Below are 18944 nucleotides of genomic sequence, written 5' to 3'. Positions count from 1 at the left end.
TGTACAAGAAATTTCACTTGTAGTGACAAATAAAAGTTGTCACTAAAAATCCAAAATTCGTAAATCCAACTTAAAAGACAAAAGCAAAGACTACTTTAATTATTGCTTGCTCTCTAAGTCATTTGCAACGGTCAATTGACAGTTATATTATATATATGAAAGCATATGAGAATATAAGAGATTGCCCATTCTCAAGTCATAACTAGATCAGAATAGCAAACACATCTTAAAAGTACAAATTTAAAAGATCATAATTATATTCTCATCTTAAGCAAATCTAACGATACACTCACTCATACACTATATCTTTGTATAAATCTTTAAGTGTATGTATCTTAGATAAGACTTACAATCAGATCTATATCAAGCTCAAGTAATATCAATCTCAAATATAAATTATTGTGTGTATCTTTTATAACCCTTATCTCCTTACTTTGATAGTTTAGAGCATACTTTTTGCTAAGTTCTTATGCTTAGTTCAATTAAATGCGTAGATCATATGAATCACTTTGATTTTTTTTTTTTTTTGGGTACATCACTTTGATTCTTATCGTCAAATCAAAATTTTAAGAAATTACTATTTTTTTGACAAAAAGAAATTACTATTTAAACTCCTCATTCTATGTAACTGATATTTTTACTTCATTATTTAGACTCACCCTATTTTTATTGGTGATACCATATTTTCATTTATACTTGTTTTATTAAAATATTTAGTAACAAAATTATTTTAAATTTATGTTTGGTCGTGTCTCTTAAGTCTTTACTATGTTCTTTACGGCATAAGTTATGGTGCATAAGTCTTCCTTATGCACACCATGCATAAATATCCCAGATTGCTTAGCGCGCCCCCAGTTTGCTTAATGCACCCCCATATTACTTAGCGCACCCCCCAGATTGCTTATCGCCCCCCACTTTACTTAGTGCCCCCCAAATTGCTAAGCGCGCCCCACCCCCAACATAAATAACACACAAAATCATTCCACAAGCAGAATGGTTTTGGATTACAACACTCTAAAACCATTCGACAGTAAAATGATTTTGGCATTATAAGTACATCTAATGTGAAATCATTTCACAACAAAAATGGTTTTGGGGGGCGCGCAAGAAAATTTGGGGGGCGCGTGAGAAAAATTTGGGGGCGTGTGAGAAAATCTGGGGGTGCGCTAAGTATATTGGGGGGGCGTTAAGCAATTTGGGGGGGGTGTTAAGCAATTTTCATTATTTATGCATGGTGCATAAGGAAAAAGCTTATGCACCATAACCACTCCCGTTCTTTACCATGTTTTTTTTTTTGTTTACACAAGTTTACTATGTTTTATACAGGTTTAAATAAAATTTTTGCTCCCCATAAATATTTGAATTTCGGTTTTAGTCCATATAAAAAATTTCAGCAATTTTTAATCTTTCAAATATTTTCGGTGATCATTTTTTGTCCCTATTTTTAATCAACTCTTATGTAATTTCAAATTTCTTAATTAATAGTTTTTTGTATTCATGTTTATATAATATTATATGAATCTCTCCCCTAAAAATATTGAATTATTTATTAACTTTTTAGCATAAAAACTTAAAAATTCATATTTAATTCATCTCTTGTTAAAAAAACTAAACTTTTACAAGAGAGATTTCGATAATGTATTAAACATAATCACGAAAAAAAAAATCAAAATTTTGAATGATATACATGAGTTAACTGAAACTTAAAATAAGAGTAAGAGATCAAATTGATACGTTTTAAACGTAAATTATCAAATTAAAACTTAAAATAAACGTAAATCATCAGATGTTATTAGGTGCCTATGTATAATAACTATGTTAAATACATAAGTAGTATAATAACTTTATTGATAATATGTTAAATCTTATTTTATTGCCATCATCTTAGAGTACAAAGTCATATCTATGTGGTCCGTGAAATTACAAAAAGAAAAACAAATTATTAGGTGCCTATATACATAAGTATTTTATTTCAGCAGGGAAGGCTCTTTGGTTTGATACTCATAGAATCTATGGCTTTCTTTTATTAATACATGTACAAATGCCATTAATACACCTTGGCCTAATAGGAGGCGGGCACATATATGCTGGGCATTGAAAATCTTGATTACATTGAATAGTTGCTGTAATAAAAAAAGAGAAACAAATGGTTAATAAAATGTTGTGTATGAAGTAATTAAAAAAATTTGTAAAAGATAAAAAATGGTCTACCATCAACATTCGTTGCAACAAGAAATGCATAAAGAGATATAATCATAACATAAACAAAGTTGACAATTTTAACCATATTTCCCTTCTTTTCATGTACCAAGTATAATATGATTTTATTCACTTTATAATGTATAAATTAAAGTGCATGCTCTCCTTTATTACATCAATTAAATAGTGTTTTTTTTTTGTGATACATCAATTAAATAGTTTTCAGCACTTATAAAATTGTAAAAAAAACTCTTTACAAGATTAGTATCATTATTAAACGTCTCATAAACACATCAAAGTGTTATGTTTGTCCTTTCAATGCACTTATTATGGAGGTTGCATTAAAAAATTATCAATCATAAGAATTAATTATCTTATACCGAATTTCCATTATTAACCTTTCATTATAACAAGGTTATATCTACTATATATATATTGGATTTCAAGTTTATCAATAATTTCTCAAGAAAGAATAAAAATTTCATGATTGATAATGATGTATGTTTGAATTAACGGAAAGAAATGTAGTAAAAACCAAATTTCGAAACCTTATAAGAGAAGTTATCAACACATTGGGTGATTTTCCTAAGTTATAAAAGAAATATTTTATTTTCATATTTAATAAAATATTTTATTTTAGATGATACATATTATTTGAAGGATTGTGTTGGGTTACACAAATGTGTAGGTTTACACAATAGTAAACAAAGTAATAAACAGTTAAGACAAAAAAAAAAGAAGTAATCTATATATATAATTCCTAGATAGTTCTCCTACTATCCATCTTAACCCTAATCCACATCACTCATTTACATCCAATTAAATCACACAATAATGCCACATCACTTCCTTATATTATATCATTTTCATCTCTATTTTTTTTGTTTCTGTTCTGGTAAAAAACAAGGGGGTTTGTATTATTGATCAAATGATGTGATTACACTCAGTTCAATCCCAACAACCCTGGGAGTTTAATAAGTCAGAATTCGATCCCCTTACAAATGAGAGTATGGAGCTATTTATAGAGCTTCTAGTCTTCTTCTCCAAGCAAGGGTTCCTAAAAATCCGGTCCTTAGCATCTTCTTCGGTGGTATGGCGTGAAAATAGGGATGAGAACCTTGGTCTCCAAGCTATGGCAGTTGCGAGAAGTTTATTTCTTCCTTCTTAAGTTAGCGGTTGATACAAGGAAGGAGAAGATATTTTCAGTAACACAGAATCCACCCTTTTTGGCGTTGCCTTAGAGTTGCAGGTCACGCCCTAGCTTCTAATCGCCTATTGGGTATTTTAGGGTTTACTTGATTTGGGCTTATCATCCTTTTTACTCTAATTGGGCTTACTGGATATTTTCTTAAGCCCATTGCCCAGTCCACAGCCCCCCAAGCACGAGGTCCAAAGGAATGAAGTGTTTGAGTAGGGTTTGAATTTTCCCTCTAAAACCTGTAGCGCGGGAAGAGTTTCATCACGTTCCTCCCCACTTTCTGGCGCACGTTCTTGTACTCCTGGACCATGTCTATCAACCGCTTCTCCATTCACTGATACCACGATGGGATATTTTCTCTATAAAATGGAGCATTTGATAGAATCAACTCGTCACATTCTCACCTGCTCTCTTGAAAGTTTTCCTTCTGCAGTATGTCTCCTAAAAGCCTTCCCTTTGAATGTGGTCAGTCTCCTGCTTCCCCCGTCATTAAACGACTCCGCCGTATGCTGAACCTGAGTACGGAGGACTTAATGGACGATTTTGGTGAATTCTCGGAGTTTGTCAAAGAACTTAATGATTATTGCTGGAGGTTGACCAAGGAAGAGAAACGTTTTCTTGATAGTGTGCTGCGTCTGGAGAAGGAACTGAAGGATAGTGCATCCTTTGTGATCGCTGTGGAAAATGTGAAGGAGTGCCACGCCGAAGTCACTGAAGCTGTTGACAGCCAGATAGAGATTACGAAAGAGACTATGGGTGTGCAAGAGGAAATCTCCCCTCATCCTCATCTAACTCCCTCAAAATAACCATTTGTTCTAAACCTAATTAAAGAAATTAGGGTTCCTACTCAGAACAGTCCTAATTAACGAAAAGAAGAAAGGTATAAAATGAAATACCTTATGAAACGGATGAAGACCTCGAAGCAGGGAGATAAAGTCGTCTTAAAATGGAGACCGTTGAAAACCTTTATCAAGAGAGTGAAGAAGAGAGCGTAAACTGGATCGGAATGGGAGTAGAAGATTTTGCAGAAGAAGTAAAGGGAAAAGAAAGAGTAAAACCCCTATTTATAAGACTTTATTCCGAACAGTTAATTTGAAGTTGTAAGGTTCATCGTCGGATCACGTACGTGTCAAAGCGCGTATCTCGAGAATAAACCTTAGAAGATTTATCGTCAGATAACTAAATACGACGCCTACAGGCGGGTAGAGTGGCGCCCTTAATTAAACGGTCACGCCAGGACTAATTATCCCGCCGGATAAAAAGTTTGATTCGCCTTTGGGGCGCAACAGAGATATCCAGAACAACGCCAAACGAGAAAAAGCCAAAAATCAAGGAAAGACAAGACATAAAGTAATGCATTCTACTCAAAGCAAGAAAGAAAAATCTTTATTATTAGCAGAAAATGGAAAGTACAACGAGGAGAAACCAAGGCTACATGGAGAACTCCTAAAATCCTATCAATCAGACTCCGAATCCTTTTGCACAGGCCCAGGGAAAGTCATCTTGGATTCCACGGTGACCCGGGACCCCTCTTCTTCACTGGACGAGGAAGCACGAAGCTCAGGAGGAACATAGGTCTCCAGAAACGAAACGTAATCCTCATCACCACTACCAGAATCGGAGGTATCCGAGGAAAGAACGATAACCTCCACCTTTTTGACATCCTTAGACCTTCGGGAGCGAGTGGAGTTAGAGGTTGAAACCTCAACTCTTTTCTTCCTCCGCTGAGGCGGAGTACTTCTGGCAACAGGTTTTTTCGCATTATTATTTTCCATCTTAAAGATTCAAAACAAGATGATAAAAATTCGAGTTTTTAGCAGGTGATATTTATAGTCAATGTTTAACCTTAACATCGTTATTAACGGTAGTAATAAATGCTTGAACGGTTGCAACCACCGAGTTTTGACCATCTCGAAAAATGTCACTTTTGCGTTTCCAAGAAGTCAAAATTTGACCCATTTTAGTTATTGAAGACTGCAAAGGAAGGCGGGTACTAAAAAGGACAGAAGAGCAACACATAAGGAAAGGAAATTGCTTAAATATTCAAATTCGTACAAAGGAAATACAACGGAAGCAAAGAAACAGAATGAAAATAACAAAGATCCCAAAATGCGGAAGCAAATTACAAATACTAGAAAGAAAAGCACAAAACGGAAAGATGAGCAAACAAAAGACTTCATGGCATGGTAGAGCTCCCCAATTCACCAGCATCGGCAACGGCGATACGGTGCATTTCCTCCAATGCCCGTTTCACCCTCTTCGCCTTCACCATATTCTCGTCAATAGGCTTCAGATCCTCTCTTAGTTCGCTTTGTTTGTCCAGAAGGTCCACCAAAGAATGGCGCCGGGTAATCAACTTAGCAATGTCATCCCTAATCTCGCCTTGAAGAGCCCTCTTCCTCTTCACCAGCGGCTTCATCTCCTTATTCAGCATCGCCAGACGATCATCCACTCTGCGCTCCTCATTGAAGCATATCCCCAAGATTTCCTCTTGCACACCCATAGTCTCTTTCGTAATCTCTATCTGGCTGTCAACAGCTTCAGTGACTTCGGCGTGGCACTCCTTCACATTTTCCACAGCGATCACAAAGGATGCACTATCCTTCAGTTCCTTCTCCAGACGCAGCACACTGTCAAGAAAACGTTTCTCTTCCTTGGTCAACCTCCAGCAATAATCATTAAGTTCTTTGACAAACTCCGAGAATTCACCAAAATCGTCCATTAAGTCCTCCGTACTCAGGTTCAGCATACGGCGGAGTCGTTTAATGACGGGGGAAGCAGGAGACTGACCACATTCAAAGGGAAGGCTTTTAGGAGACATACTGCAGAAGGAAAACTTTCAAGAGAGCAGGTGAGAATGTGACGAGTTGATTCTATCAAATGCTCCATTTTATAGAGAAAATATCCCATCGTGGTATCAGTGAATGGAGAAGCGGTTGATAGACATGGTCCAGGAGTACAAGAACGTGCGCCAGAAAGTGGGGAGGAACGTGATGAAACTCTTCCCGCGCTACAGGTTTTAGAGGGAAAATTCAAACCCTACTCAAACACTTCATTCCTTTGGACCTCGTGCTTGGGGGGCTGTGGACTGGGCAATGGGCTTAAGAAAATATCCAGTAAGCCCAATTAGAGTAAAAAGGATGATAAGCCCAAATCAAGTAAACCCTAAAATACCCAATAGGCGATTAGAAGCTAGGGCGTGACCTGCAACTCTAAGGCAACGCCAAAAAGGGTGGATTCTGTGTTACTGAAAATATCTTCTCCTTCCTTGTATCAACCGCTAACTTAAGAAGGAAGAAATAAACTTCTCGCAACTGCCATAGCTTGGAGACCAAGGTTCTCATCCCTATTTTCACGCCATACCACCGAAGAAGATGCTAAGGACCGGATTTTTAGGAACCCTTGCTTGGAGAAGAAGACTAGAAGCTCTATAAATAGCTCCATACTCTCATTTGTAAGGGGATCGAATTCTGACTTATTAAACTCCCAGGGTTGTTGGGATTGAACTGAGTGTAATCACATCATTTGATCAATAATACAAACCCCCTTGTTTTTTACCAGAACAGAAACAAAAAAAATAGAGATGAAAATAATATAATATAAGGAAGTGATGTGGCATTATTGTGTGATTTAATTGGATGTAAGTGGGTGATGTGGATTAGGGTTAAGATGGATAGTAGGAGAACTATCTAGGAATTATATATATATAATTCCTAGATAGTTCTCCTACTATCCATCTTAACCCTAATCCACATCACTCATTTACATCCAATTAAATCACACAATAATGCCACATCACTTCCTTATATTATATCATTTTCATCTCTATTTTTTTTTGTTTCCACATCACTTCCTTATATTATATCATTCTCATCTCTATTTTTTTTTTATATTATATCAATCTCATAATAAATAATAAAGAATTATGTTTCTCCAATTATCCAAAAATTGATGTCACAAGATGTTACAATTTTCTACATTATTATTGAATTATACCTCTCCAATTATCCAAAAATTGATGTCACAAGATGTTACACTTTTCTACATTATTATAACATTTCTTAGTGATAATGAAGATGAACATAGTTGGATTCTCTTTCAACATTTATCCCATTTAAATGTCAACCGTTTTCATAGAAACAACAAAGAGTTTATAATTTAGTCACACAAAAAAATACGAAGAGTGTATACATTATTGACTTAATTACATTTCTATTGAGTTTAGTTTTTAGTTAAAACAAATTACTCTTTCAAACTATAGCTCCTATCTACCCTCACGTGTCTGTTATAGTAGCTGGAAAAGCAAATCTAAAGTTGAAAGTTCGAATTGTTAATGTGTAGAATGTAACAGACAAATACAAATCAAACTGAGGTTACGTCTATGAATATGTTGTTTGTTGATGAAAAGGTGATGTACTATCTTGATATACTTCTCACATTTTCACAAAATCTCTATTGATGTTTTTTTTATTGACTTTTTCCCTTTTTTTTTTTTACTTTGATCATTCAGTGTGATAAGATTCTTGCTACTTTGGGAAATAGTTTGGTTTCAAAGATAAAAAAATTGGTTGACGAAGGATCAACATATAAGGTTGAAAATATATTGGTTGGAGGAAGTATAATAATGCAAAGTTCAGTTAATAAGTAAAATTTGATCAAAATTTATTCTTTTTAAAAACTAAATTCGAATTTTCTTAAATAATTATTCTTTAAAAAAACTCATTAATTAATCATTGGGTTGTTCATCAATTGTTGTAATATGCAATTAGATTACATTATTGATATATATTGAATTCACAAATTAGGTTTATAAATTACATTTAGAGTTTTATGCTTTGATAAGTGCATCCTTTGTGATCGCTGTGGAAAATGTGAAGGAGTGCCACGCCGAAGTCACTGAAGCTGTTGACAGCCAGATAGAGATTACGAAAGAGACTATGGGTGTGCAAGAGGAAATCTTGGGGATATGCTTCAATGAGGAGCGCAGAGTGGATGATCGTCTGGCGATGCTGAATAAGGAGATGAAGCCGCTGGTGAAGAGGAAGAGGGCTCTTCAAGGCGAGATTAGGGATGACATTGCTAAGTTGATTACCCGGCGCCATTCTTTGGTGGACCTTCTGGACAAACAAAGCGAACTAAGAGAGGATCTGAAGCCTATTGACGAGAATATGGTGAAGGCGAAGAGGGTGAAACGGGCATTGGAGGAAATGCACCGTATCGCCGTTGCCGATGCTGGTGAATTGGGGAGCTCTACCATGCCATGAAGTCTTTTGTTTGCTCATCTTTCCGTTTTGTGCTTTTCTTTCTAGTATTTGTAATTTGCTTCCGCATTTTGGGATCTTTGTTATTTTCATTCTGTTTCTTTGCTTCCGTTGTATTTCCTTTGTACGAATTTGAATATTTAAGCAATTTCCTTTCCTTATGTGTTGCTCTTCTGTCCTTTTTAGTACCGCCTTCCTTTGCAGTCTTCAATAACTAAAATGGGTCAAATTTTGACTTCTTGGAAACGCAAAAGTGACATTTTTCGAGATGGTCAAAACTCGGTGGTTGCAACCGTTCAAGCATTTATTACTACCGTTAATAACGATGTTAAGGTTAAACATTGACTATAAATATCACCTGCTAAAAACTCGAATTTTTATCATCTTGTTTTGAATCTTTAAGATGGAAAATAATAATGCGAAAAAACCTGTTGCCAGAAGTACTCCGCCTCAGCGGAGGAAGAAAAGAGTTGAGGTTTCAACCTCTAACTCCACTCGCTCCCGAAGGTCTAAGGATGTCAAAAAGGTGGAGGTTATCGTTCTTTCCTCGGATACCTCCGATTCTGGTAGTGGTGATGAGGATTACGTTTCGTTTCTGGAGACCTATGTTCCTCCTGAGCTTCGTGCTTCCTCGTCCAGTGAAGAAGAGGGGTCCCGGGTCACCGTGGAATCCAAGATGACTTTCCCTGGGCCTGTGCAAAAGGATTCGGAGTCTGATTGATAGGATTTTAGGAGTTCTCCATGTAGCCTTGGTTTCTCCTCGTTGTACTTTCCATTTTCTGCTAATAATAAAGATTTTTCTTTCTTGCTTTGAGTAGAATGCATTACTTTATGTCTTGTCTTTCCTTGATTTTTGGCTTTTTCTCGTTTGGCGTTGTTCTGGATATCTCTGTTGCGCCCCAAAGGCGAATCAAACTTTTTATCCGGCGGGATAATTAGTCCTGGCGTGACCGTTTAATTAAGGGCGCCACTCTACCCGCCTGTAGGCGTCGTATTTAGTTATCTGACGATAAATCTTCTAAGGTTTATTCTCGAGATACGCGCTTTGACACGTACGTGATCCGACGATGAACCTTACAACTTCAAATTAACTGTTCGGAATAAAGTCTTATAAATAGGGGTTTTACTCTTTCTTTTCCCTTTACTTCTTCTGCAAAATCTTCTACTCCCATTCCGATCCAGTTTACGCTCTCTTCTTCACTCTCTTGATAAAGGTTTTCAACGGTCTCCATTTTAAGACGACTTTATCACCCTGCTTCGAGGTCTTCATCCGTTTCATAAGGTATTTCATTTTATACCTTTCTTCTTTTCGTTAATTAGGACTGTTCTGAGTAGGAACCCTAATTTCTTTAATTAGGTTTAGAACAAATGGTTATTTTGAGGGAGTTAGATGAGGATGAGGGGAGAGTTCCTATTTCTTCTCCTAGTTATCTCGAGTGGGCGCAACAAGTTCGTGCCCACTATACTAGGGCTAACGGCGTTCTTAATAGCCGGGGGTTTTATTCGGAATTGTGGGGTTTTGATGTTGGGAGTAGTAGTAGTGATAGTGATAACAGTAGTGATAGTAGTAATGACAGTGATTGCGTCATAATCTCCCCTTCCTCTTTCACAGGAAAGCGGAAGAACCCCTGCCGAGATCTGGTCGTTGCTGACTACACTCCAGTCACCATGGAAGTTTCTTCAAAGTATACTAGTGTGGAAATGGTGAGGAGCTTTAGGAAAGCTGTCAAACTCTCTGATTCCCTTCCTCGTGAAGATTTGATTATAACCGAGCCCGTCAGGGAGGGCGAGTTCGTGTTTTTCCAGAATGTTACCCCGCCAGATTATTTCTATCTTTATACTGGCGTGATCCAGCCCCTCAATATTTGGTTGCCTTTCACCTCTTTCGAGGCGGAGATGTTGAGGGTTCTGAATGTCGCCCCCACCCAACTTCATCCTAATAGTTGGGCCTTTATAAAAGCTTTTGAGGTAATGTGTTCAGGTTTTAACCTGGATCCCTCTGTTGGTGTTTTCTTCTCTTTTTACCAAATAAAGAACCTAAAACTTCAATCTCTAGTTTCCCTTAGTAGTCAACCCAACCGTCGTCTCCTAAGCTTATATGCCTCCAATTTCAAAAACTTCAAAGACTCTTTCTTTCGGGTTCGCAATGATGAGAAATTTCCTGATCTGATGTATGATGAGGTTGAGGATCCTTTATTTCCTTTCTATTGGACCAAAAACCCTAGGCTTATCAAGGGAGCCATCTTTGAGGCTTTGAGTGATTTTGAGCAAGATACCGTCAACTTCCTTGATTCCTATGCCCTTATGGATACCGCTGACGTTCTTAGGTGTGAGGGTAATAGTGGCGCCTTGGAAGAATATTTGCGTAAGTGATAAATTTGTATCTTTCTTTATTTGTTTAATGTTGATCTCGCCTCGTTACTAACTTGTATTTCTTTGCCTTCCTTGTTTTTGTAGAGAGAATGAGAACTATCTCGAATGAGGAAAGGTTGGCGTTTTTGGCAAAGGCTCGCCAACAGAAGGCGAGACCTGTTGCTACTGTAATTGATCCGTTGAAGCAGCTGCAAGTGGAGGAAGCTGCTGTGAAGGAAGGGCGAAGCAAGAAGAAGCATGAAGGGCGGATCCGTGTTGAGATCCCTGGAAAAACAGCTGCTGAAGCGGAGGGAAACGAGGGTGTTGCTCCTCCTCCTCCCAAAAAACAAAAAATAGAGAAAACTACTCAAAATGCTGGGGGTGCTGACAAGGGCAAAGGTGCGGCTTCCAGTTCTTCTCAGCCTCCTTCTCAAGACGCTGAAGCCGCTGCGCCCCTTTCCTGGAGCTCCTTCGATCCTCTGGAGTTTATTGAGAGAGGAGTAACCATGGTGGGTGACATGACTCGCTTCACCAACACTTCGACGGAAGACCTGAGGAAGAAAGCCTTAGAGTATGAAGTCAAGGGTACTCTCCTTAATTATCTACTGACAAACCGCCAAGAGCAAGAGGTTCTGGAGGCGAGGCAAAAAGTGAAGATGGTTGATGATAATCTCGCTGACATTGAAAAGAGGTATTCCGAAACTAAAGCAAAACTGGAAGGCGACATTAAGAAGCTGAAAGAAGAACGGGAGGGCGAGACAGAGAGACTGAAGAAAGAGTATGAGGAAAAGCTGTCTAAAGTTAAAGAAAGCTATGCCGCTTCGGAGGCCAAGCTCAAGGAGAATGCTGCTGCCCAGGATGAGAAACTCTCTAAGCTATCCAAGGAGAAGGATGAAGCGGTACAGTCTGTTGGGACCTTAGCTGATGAGAAAGCTAGATTGGAGAGTGATGTCACAGAGCTTCAGCTCTATGCCGCCAACCAATATGACGAGGGCTTTTCTTTTGCTATAGAACAGGTTAAGCTTCTTTTTCCGGATCTCGATGCTAAGCGCCTTGGCGAAGCTGATGCAATGAATCAAATTGTTGACGGCAAGCTCGTTCCCTATGTTCCTCCTCAGTGAATGATCTCTTTTGTAATGATCTTGTTTCTGCCCTTCTGTGGCTTTTTGTAATTATTTTGTATGCCCTTTTGTGGCTTTGAACAATTTGCCCCTTGGCTGGGTCCTTTATAAATTTCTTTATTCGCCTGATTTCTTCTCTTCATAACTTTATGAATTATTTTTGCATTACGTTGTGAGGTAACGCCTTCTGTCGTCCTCGTCTAGGAAACTTTGTCCTTGCACCTGTGACATCTTCGACTTTCTACAATAATTGTAAATTGATACAAATAACTTTATACCTGTTGTCTTTTGGCGTTATAATGAATCGCCTGCTTTGGTTGTGTATACGCTTCTTCTGGCGGTGTTGATAATCTCGCCTTTTTCTGCTGCTTCTTTTTCTGACGTACCCAACTCGTAAGACTTACGGGTAACGCCAAGGCCTCGCAACCTTGTTTAATTTTTCTTTTTCTGACGTACCCAACTCGTAAGACTTACAGGTAACGCCAAGGCCTTTCAACCTTGTTTAATTTTGCTTTTTCTGACGTACCCAACTCGTAAGACTTACAGGTAACGCCAAGGCCTTTCAACCTTGTTTAATTTTGCTTTTCCTGACGTACCCAACTCGTAAGACTTACAGGTAACGCCAAGGCCTTTCAACCTTGTTTAATTTTGCTTTTTCTGACGTACCCAACTCGTAAGACTTACAGGTAACGCCAAGGCCTTTCAACCTTGTATAATTTTTCTTTTTCTGACGTACCCAACTCGTAAGACTTACAGGTGACGCCAAGGCCTTTCAACCTTGTTTAATTTTTCTTTTTCTGACGTACCCAACTCGTAAGACTTACAGGTAACGCCAAGGCCTTTCAACCTTGTTTAAATTTTCTTTTTCTGACGTACCCAACTCGTAAGACTTACAGGTAACGCCAAGGCCTTGCAACCTCGTTTAATTTTTCTTTTTCTGACGTACCCAACTCGTAAGACTTACAGGTAACGCCAAGGCCTTGCAACCTCGTTTAATTTTTCTTTTTCTGACGTACCCAACTCGTAAGACTTACAGGTAACGCCAAGGCCTTGCAACCTTGTTTAATTTTTCTTTTTCTGACGTACCCAACTCGTAAGACTTACAGGTAACGCCAAGGCCTTTCAACCTTGTTTAATTTTTCTTTTTCTGACGTACCCAACTCGTAAGAGTTACAGGTAACGCCAAGGCCTTTCAACCTTGTTTAATTTTTCTTTTTCTGACGTACCCAACTCGTAAGACTTACAGGTAACGCCAAGGCCTTTCAACCTTGTTTAATTTTTCTTTTTCTGACGTACCCAACTCGTAAGACTTACAGGTAACGCCAAGGCCTTTCAACCTTGTTTAAATTTTCTTTTTCTGACGTACCCAACTCGTAAGACTTACAGGTAACGCCAAGGCCTTGCAACCTTGTTTAATTTTTCTTTTTCTGACGTACCCAACTCGTAAGACTTACAGGTGACGCCAAGGCCTTTCAACCTTGTTTAAATTTTCTTTTTCTGACGTACCCAACTCGTAAGACTTACAGGTAACGCCAAGGCCTTGCAACCTTGTTTAATTTTTCTTTTTCTGACGTACCCAACTCGTAAGACTTACAGGTGACGCCAAGGCCTTTCAACCTTGTTTTATGGTTCAGCGCTCACATCTGAGTTGATCTTTGATAAAGATTCGGAGCTCAAGTTTGAGATAACCATTTTCATTGATTCAGAGCCCGTAACTTAATCAGGTTGACGCAAATATTTTGACATATGCAAGAAGATATAAACTACTAGAATTTTGAAATTCAATGAGCCTCGATAAAAACCCCAGTTAAAACAGGGAAAAGAGTGTCTCATTGTCTTTTTATTCATTTATGAAAACGGTTCTTATACATCAAAAATATTGCTAAAAGAAGAGAATGGTTTTACTTATTCTTCCACCAGAAACGTGTTGCCCCGCGATTAGCTGTAGTAGAACTTTAAGTTTGCTATGTTCCACGTCCTGGGGAGGGCTCTTCCTTCCATGGTCTCTAGACGATATGCCCCTCCTTCGAAAGCTTCTTGTACCCGAAAGGGGCCTTCCCAGTTTGCTGCGAACTTTCCTCCTTTATCCTTTCCCATAGGTCTTTTCAGCACTAGATCGCCCTCTTGGAAACTCCTTTGTTTGACTCTCGTATTATAACGCCTAGCGGCCCTTTGCTTTATGGAGAATTCTCTGAAATGCGCTCTTTCTCTTCTTTCCTCGATCATGTCTAGGTTCTCTTCCAAAGCTCTGTCGTTCTCTTCCTGCGTCGTGGTTTCTCTGCGCCAACTAGGAGGATTTATTTCCACCGGGATCATCGCGTCTGAACCATAGACCATTGTAAATGGCGCTTCTCCTGTCGAGGATTGGGGAGTGGTGTGATACGACCAGAGGATGGGTGAGATATGGGCTACCCAAGCTTCGCCTTTGCTATCTAGCCTCCTTTTTAAGGCTCTTAGTATCACCTTATTTGCTGACTCCGCTTGTCCGTTAGCTTGTGGATGCTCCACTGATATAAAGGTGTTTTTGATTCCTTTGCTTCGACAGAATTCTACGACCTTTTCGCTGGCGAACTGTGTGCCGTTGTCGGATACGATATATTTGGGCAATCCAAATCTGCAGATGATTTTCTTCCAATAAAAGATTTTTACCTGTTCCGCCGAGATGCTGGATACCGGTTCTGCTTCAATCCATTTTGTAAAGTAGTCCACGGCGACGATGATCCATCGCGCTTGTTTATAGCCAATCGGAAATGGACCAACGATATCTACACCCCACATGAAAAAGGGCCAGGGGGATAATACTGACTTTAGTGGCTCCCCTGGAACGTGATGCAGGTTGGCGTGTCTTTGACACTTGTCACAGTTTCTTACATACATGGCGGTATCATCATGTATATCTGGCCAATAAAATCCTGCTCTTAATATCTTTCCTGCCAATGCTCTTGAACCGATATGACTACCACACGATCCTTCGTGTACTTCAGACATGATGCGCTTGGCTTCTTCGGTACTGACGCATAAAAGGAGGGGGGACGCAAATCCCCTTTTGTATAGCTTATCCCCTACCATTGAATACCATGCCGCCACTTTCTTCAATTTTAAAGCCTTTTCCCTTTCTTTTGGGAGTTCATCCTTTTGGAGGTATCGGATAATGGGTGATCTCCAGTCTTCCTCTTCTATTACCATCATTACCTCTTCCCCGTTGATGCTGGGAGTTTTTATGGTCTCTTGGATAACGGTTCTATGGCTTCCTGGTTTTTTGGTGCTCGCCAGCTTTGACAATAGATCTGCTCTCATGTTTTGTTCGCGGGGAACGTAAACTAATTCGAACGAATCGAAATGCTTAGCTAGGTTTTGCACCTTCTCCACGTATTTGATTAACTGCGGCTCCTTCGTTTGAAACTTCCCTGATACTTGGTTGGTTACCAGTTGGGAATCACTCATGGCCCTTAGCTCTTTTACCTCCATATCGCTTGCTAACTTCATTCCTGCTATCAAAGCCTCGTATTCCGCTTGGTTGTTGCTAGCTTTGAAGGCGAAACGTAGTGATTGTTCTATCATAACGCCATCCGGTCCTTCCAGTACTATTCCGGCTCCACTTCCTCGCACATTGGAGGCCCCGTCAACTGAGAGTGTCCAAAACGCCGTTTTCTCTGTTGTTGGCGGAGTAGACATTTCCAATACAAAATCAGCTAGTCTTTGTGACTTAATAGCCCCTCTAGGTGAGAAGGTGATGTCAAATTCTGATAATTCCACGGACCACGCTACCATCCTTCCTGCCAAGTCTGGCTTTCGGAGGACGTTCTTGATAGGGTAATCTGTTCTAACAACTACCTGGTGGCTTTGAAAGTACTGCCTTAACTTTCTAGCTGTGACAACTACCGCGAGAGATAACCTCTCTATTCTTTGATATCTTGTTTCTGCTCCCCTTAAGGTTCTACTTACAAAATATATAGGTTTTTCTTCGCCCTCTATTTCTTGAACTAGAGCTGAACTCAAAGCTCTATCCGAAACTGCGAGATATAGGTAAAGGGTGTTACCTGGTAATGGGCGTGTCAAGATAGGCGGTGATGCCAGGAACTCTTTTAGTTGTTTGAAGGCTTCTTCACATTCTGGTGTCCAGGAGAATCTCTCATTTTTCCTAAGGGATGCGAAGAAGTGGAAACCCTTTTCGCCCGCACATGATAGAAATCTGGATAGTGCCGCTATTCTGCCTGTCAAGGTTTGTACTTCTTTCACGGATGTAGGGCTCCTCATGTCTATGATGGCTTGGCATTTCTCGGGGTTAGCCTCTATTCCTCTGCTGGTGAGCATAAATCCTAAGAATTTTCCGGCTTGTACTCCAAAGGAACACTTCGCTGGGTTTAGTCTCATGTTGTACTTTCTTACTGATCCCATGATGTCCAACAGATCATCATCATGGCGACTTCCCTCGGAAGTTTTTACTACCATGTCGTCGATATATACCTCTAAATTCTTCCCTATTTGCTCAGCAAAAACCCTGTCCATCAACCTTTGGTATGTTGCTCCCGCATTCTTCAATCCGAAAGGCATGACGTTGTAAAAATAGTTGCAGGTATTCGACATAAAGGCTGTATGGCAGGCGTCGGAGGGGTTCATCTTTATTTGATTGTATCCGGAGTAGGCGTCCATAAAACTCAGCATCTTGCACCCCGAGGCGCCATCAATTAACCTGTCAATGTTGGGCAGAGGATATGGATCTTTGGGACATGCCTTGTTTAAATCTGTGAAGTCCACGCACATTCTCCACTTTCCGTTGGCCTTTTTCACCATGACGACGTTTGCCAACCATGAAGGGTATTTTATTTCTTCGATGAATCCAGCCTCCTTTAGCTTCTCCACTTCTTCCGCTATAGCGACTCGTCTTTCTTCTCCTACCTTTCTCTTTCTTTGGGAGACTGGTTTTGTGCTGAGTGATATTGAAAGTTTATGTGTTATCACCCCCTTCGTCAATCCCTGGCATATCTGAAGGCTTCCATGCGAATAGGTCAGCGTTATCCTTCAAGATTTTGATGATTCGTCTCCTCTCCTCGCTGGGCAACGCTGTTCCCAAGCTGGTTGTCTGGTGTGGGTGATCGCCAATTTGAACCTGCTCCAGGTCTTCTATAGGGCTTACCCTTCGATCTTGGAATTCCTCCCTCGGATCCATATCTGCGCTCTCTATGATGTTTATGCCGCCTGGAGTTGCGGCTTGTCTTCTTTCGAATTTCCCGCTTGCGCTGGAAGTTCGGTGTCGTATCTTTAAGCTAGACTCGTAGCATTTCTTGGCGAGAATCTGATCGCCCCTTACCGTCCCTACTCCCCCATTATCAAGGGGGTATTTTATTGCTAGGTATAGAGTGGACATGGCCGCCCCCAATGTGTTAAAGGCGGGCCTACCTATAATAATATTATAGGAGGTAAAGGGAGTTTTAACTACCAGGTATCGCACCTTGATAGTTTTGGCGTTGCTGCCTTCTCCAAATGTGGTGAGAAGAGAGGCGTAACCCATTACGTCCACTTGTTCGCCAGAGAACCCAACCAGGGTTCCGGAGTATGGTTGCAATTGCTCTTCTGCTAATTGCATGGCCTTGAAAGCTTCCCAGTACATAATGTCCGCTGAACTCCCCGAATCTATCAGTACTCTTTTTACATCACAGTTCAAAATTTGGACTTGTATCACTAATGGATCATCGTCATGGGGTGCTACCTCCAAACCATCCTTTGCCGTGAATGCCAAATCTGGTACGTCTAATGGCTGAGGCTGACTTACGAGGTATATTTCCGAGATAGCTCGGCGTACATACCTTTTCCTTGCTGAGCTTGATTCGCCCCCGCCTGAGAATCCTCCTGCTATTGTATTCACGGAGATTCTTCCCTTGGGAGGCTCTCTGTTTGGCCCAGGAGGGTCTCGTGGCTCCTGCCGGGGGACTTTTGGCACGACAACCCGCCCTTGGGCGGCGTCGTCAATGAATTTGCGAAGGTGTCCGCTTTTTATCAGTTCTTCGATTAAATCTCTTAAGCGGAAGCATTTTTCTGTGGAGTGACCTCTACACCTGTGGTATGCGCACCAGGCGTTATCGTCCAGCCCCATGGGGATGTTACTGGTTCTCCTTGGGGGGAGGTTTGCCAAACCAGTGGCCAGAATCTCATTTAAGACGTAAACCTTTGAGGCGTTTAATGGCGTGAGGTCTTCATTGGCGGGATGATTCCTGAATCCTCTTCTGGGCGGTTGGCGGTAGGGCTTCCCATGATGTCTCTGCCATGGGTCTCCTTGGTGGCCTCCCGATTTTGGTTGTGGGTGTTCGGGCGCTCTAGTGGCACGGCCCACGTATTCCTTCTCCTTAACGTCTCTTTGCCTTTTCTCGGCGTTACTTTCTTCGCCCTTTATATAACACTCCGCCCTCTTGTTCACCTCTTGCATTGACGAGGCTGGCTTTTGGGCTAAGGACTCATTGAAATGTCCCGCTCTTAGCCCATTGTGGAAGGCTGCCACGAACATCTCCTGATTTGGATTTGAGACTTTGATGGTGGCTTCGCTAAATCTGGCGAGGAAGTTACGCAATGACTCGCCATGGTTTTGGCGGATGGAGAAAAGACTGGTTGATGTGACTTTCACGTGTTTCGATCCAGCGAACTGGTGAATAAATTTTTTATGAAAGTCAGCATAACTCTCAATTGAGTTTCTTGGAAGGTTCATGTACCAACGCAGGGCGACATCCTTGAAGGTGCCGGCTAGTAATTTACACTTTAGATGTTCCGGAGCATTGATTATGGCAGTTTGTGTCCCAATTGCCATCAGGTGCTCCCTTG

General features: G+C 40.3%; 1 protein-coding gene across 1 annotated transcript; it reads right to left on the bottom strand.

The window, feature by feature from the left end:
- Positions 1 to 12285: 12285 nt before the first annotated feature.
- Positions 12286 to 18225, bottom strand: LOC123915081. The gene is made up of 2 exons (XM_045966229.1): positions 17269 to 18225; positions 12286 to 12372 (listed from the first exon to the last, which is right to left on the bottom strand). Exons 1-2 carry the CDS (start codon positions 18223 to 18225, stop codon positions 12286 to 12288), a joined length of 1044 nt encoding a protein of 347 aa, XP_045822185.1.
- Between the last annotated feature and the right edge of the window lie 719 nt (positions 18226 to 18944).

The sequence above is a fragment of the Trifolium pratense genome, linkage group LG3, assembly GCF_020283565.1.
Source record: "Trifolium pratense cultivar HEN17-A07 linkage group LG3, ARS_RC_1.1, whole genome shotgun sequence".
Taxonomy (NCBI): domain Eukaryota; kingdom Viridiplantae; phylum Streptophyta; class Magnoliopsida; order Fabales; family Fabaceae; genus Trifolium; species Trifolium pratense.
Note: the sequence above shows the minus strand (reverse complement) of the source record. Positions and strands in the feature narration are given on the sequence as shown.

What these genes read in the sequence shown, in the direction of transcription:
- LOC123915081 (XM_045966229.1), bottom strand. Translation starts at nt 18,225, where the DNA reads ATGGGGCTGGACGATAACGCCTGGTGCGCATACCACAGGTGTAGAGGT. An exon ending in AGGAATTCCAAGATCGAAGG is followed by an intron (nt 12,373 to 17,268) that starts GTAAGCCCTATA and finishes CAATTATTGTAG; the next exon opens with AAAGTCGAAGATGTCACAGG.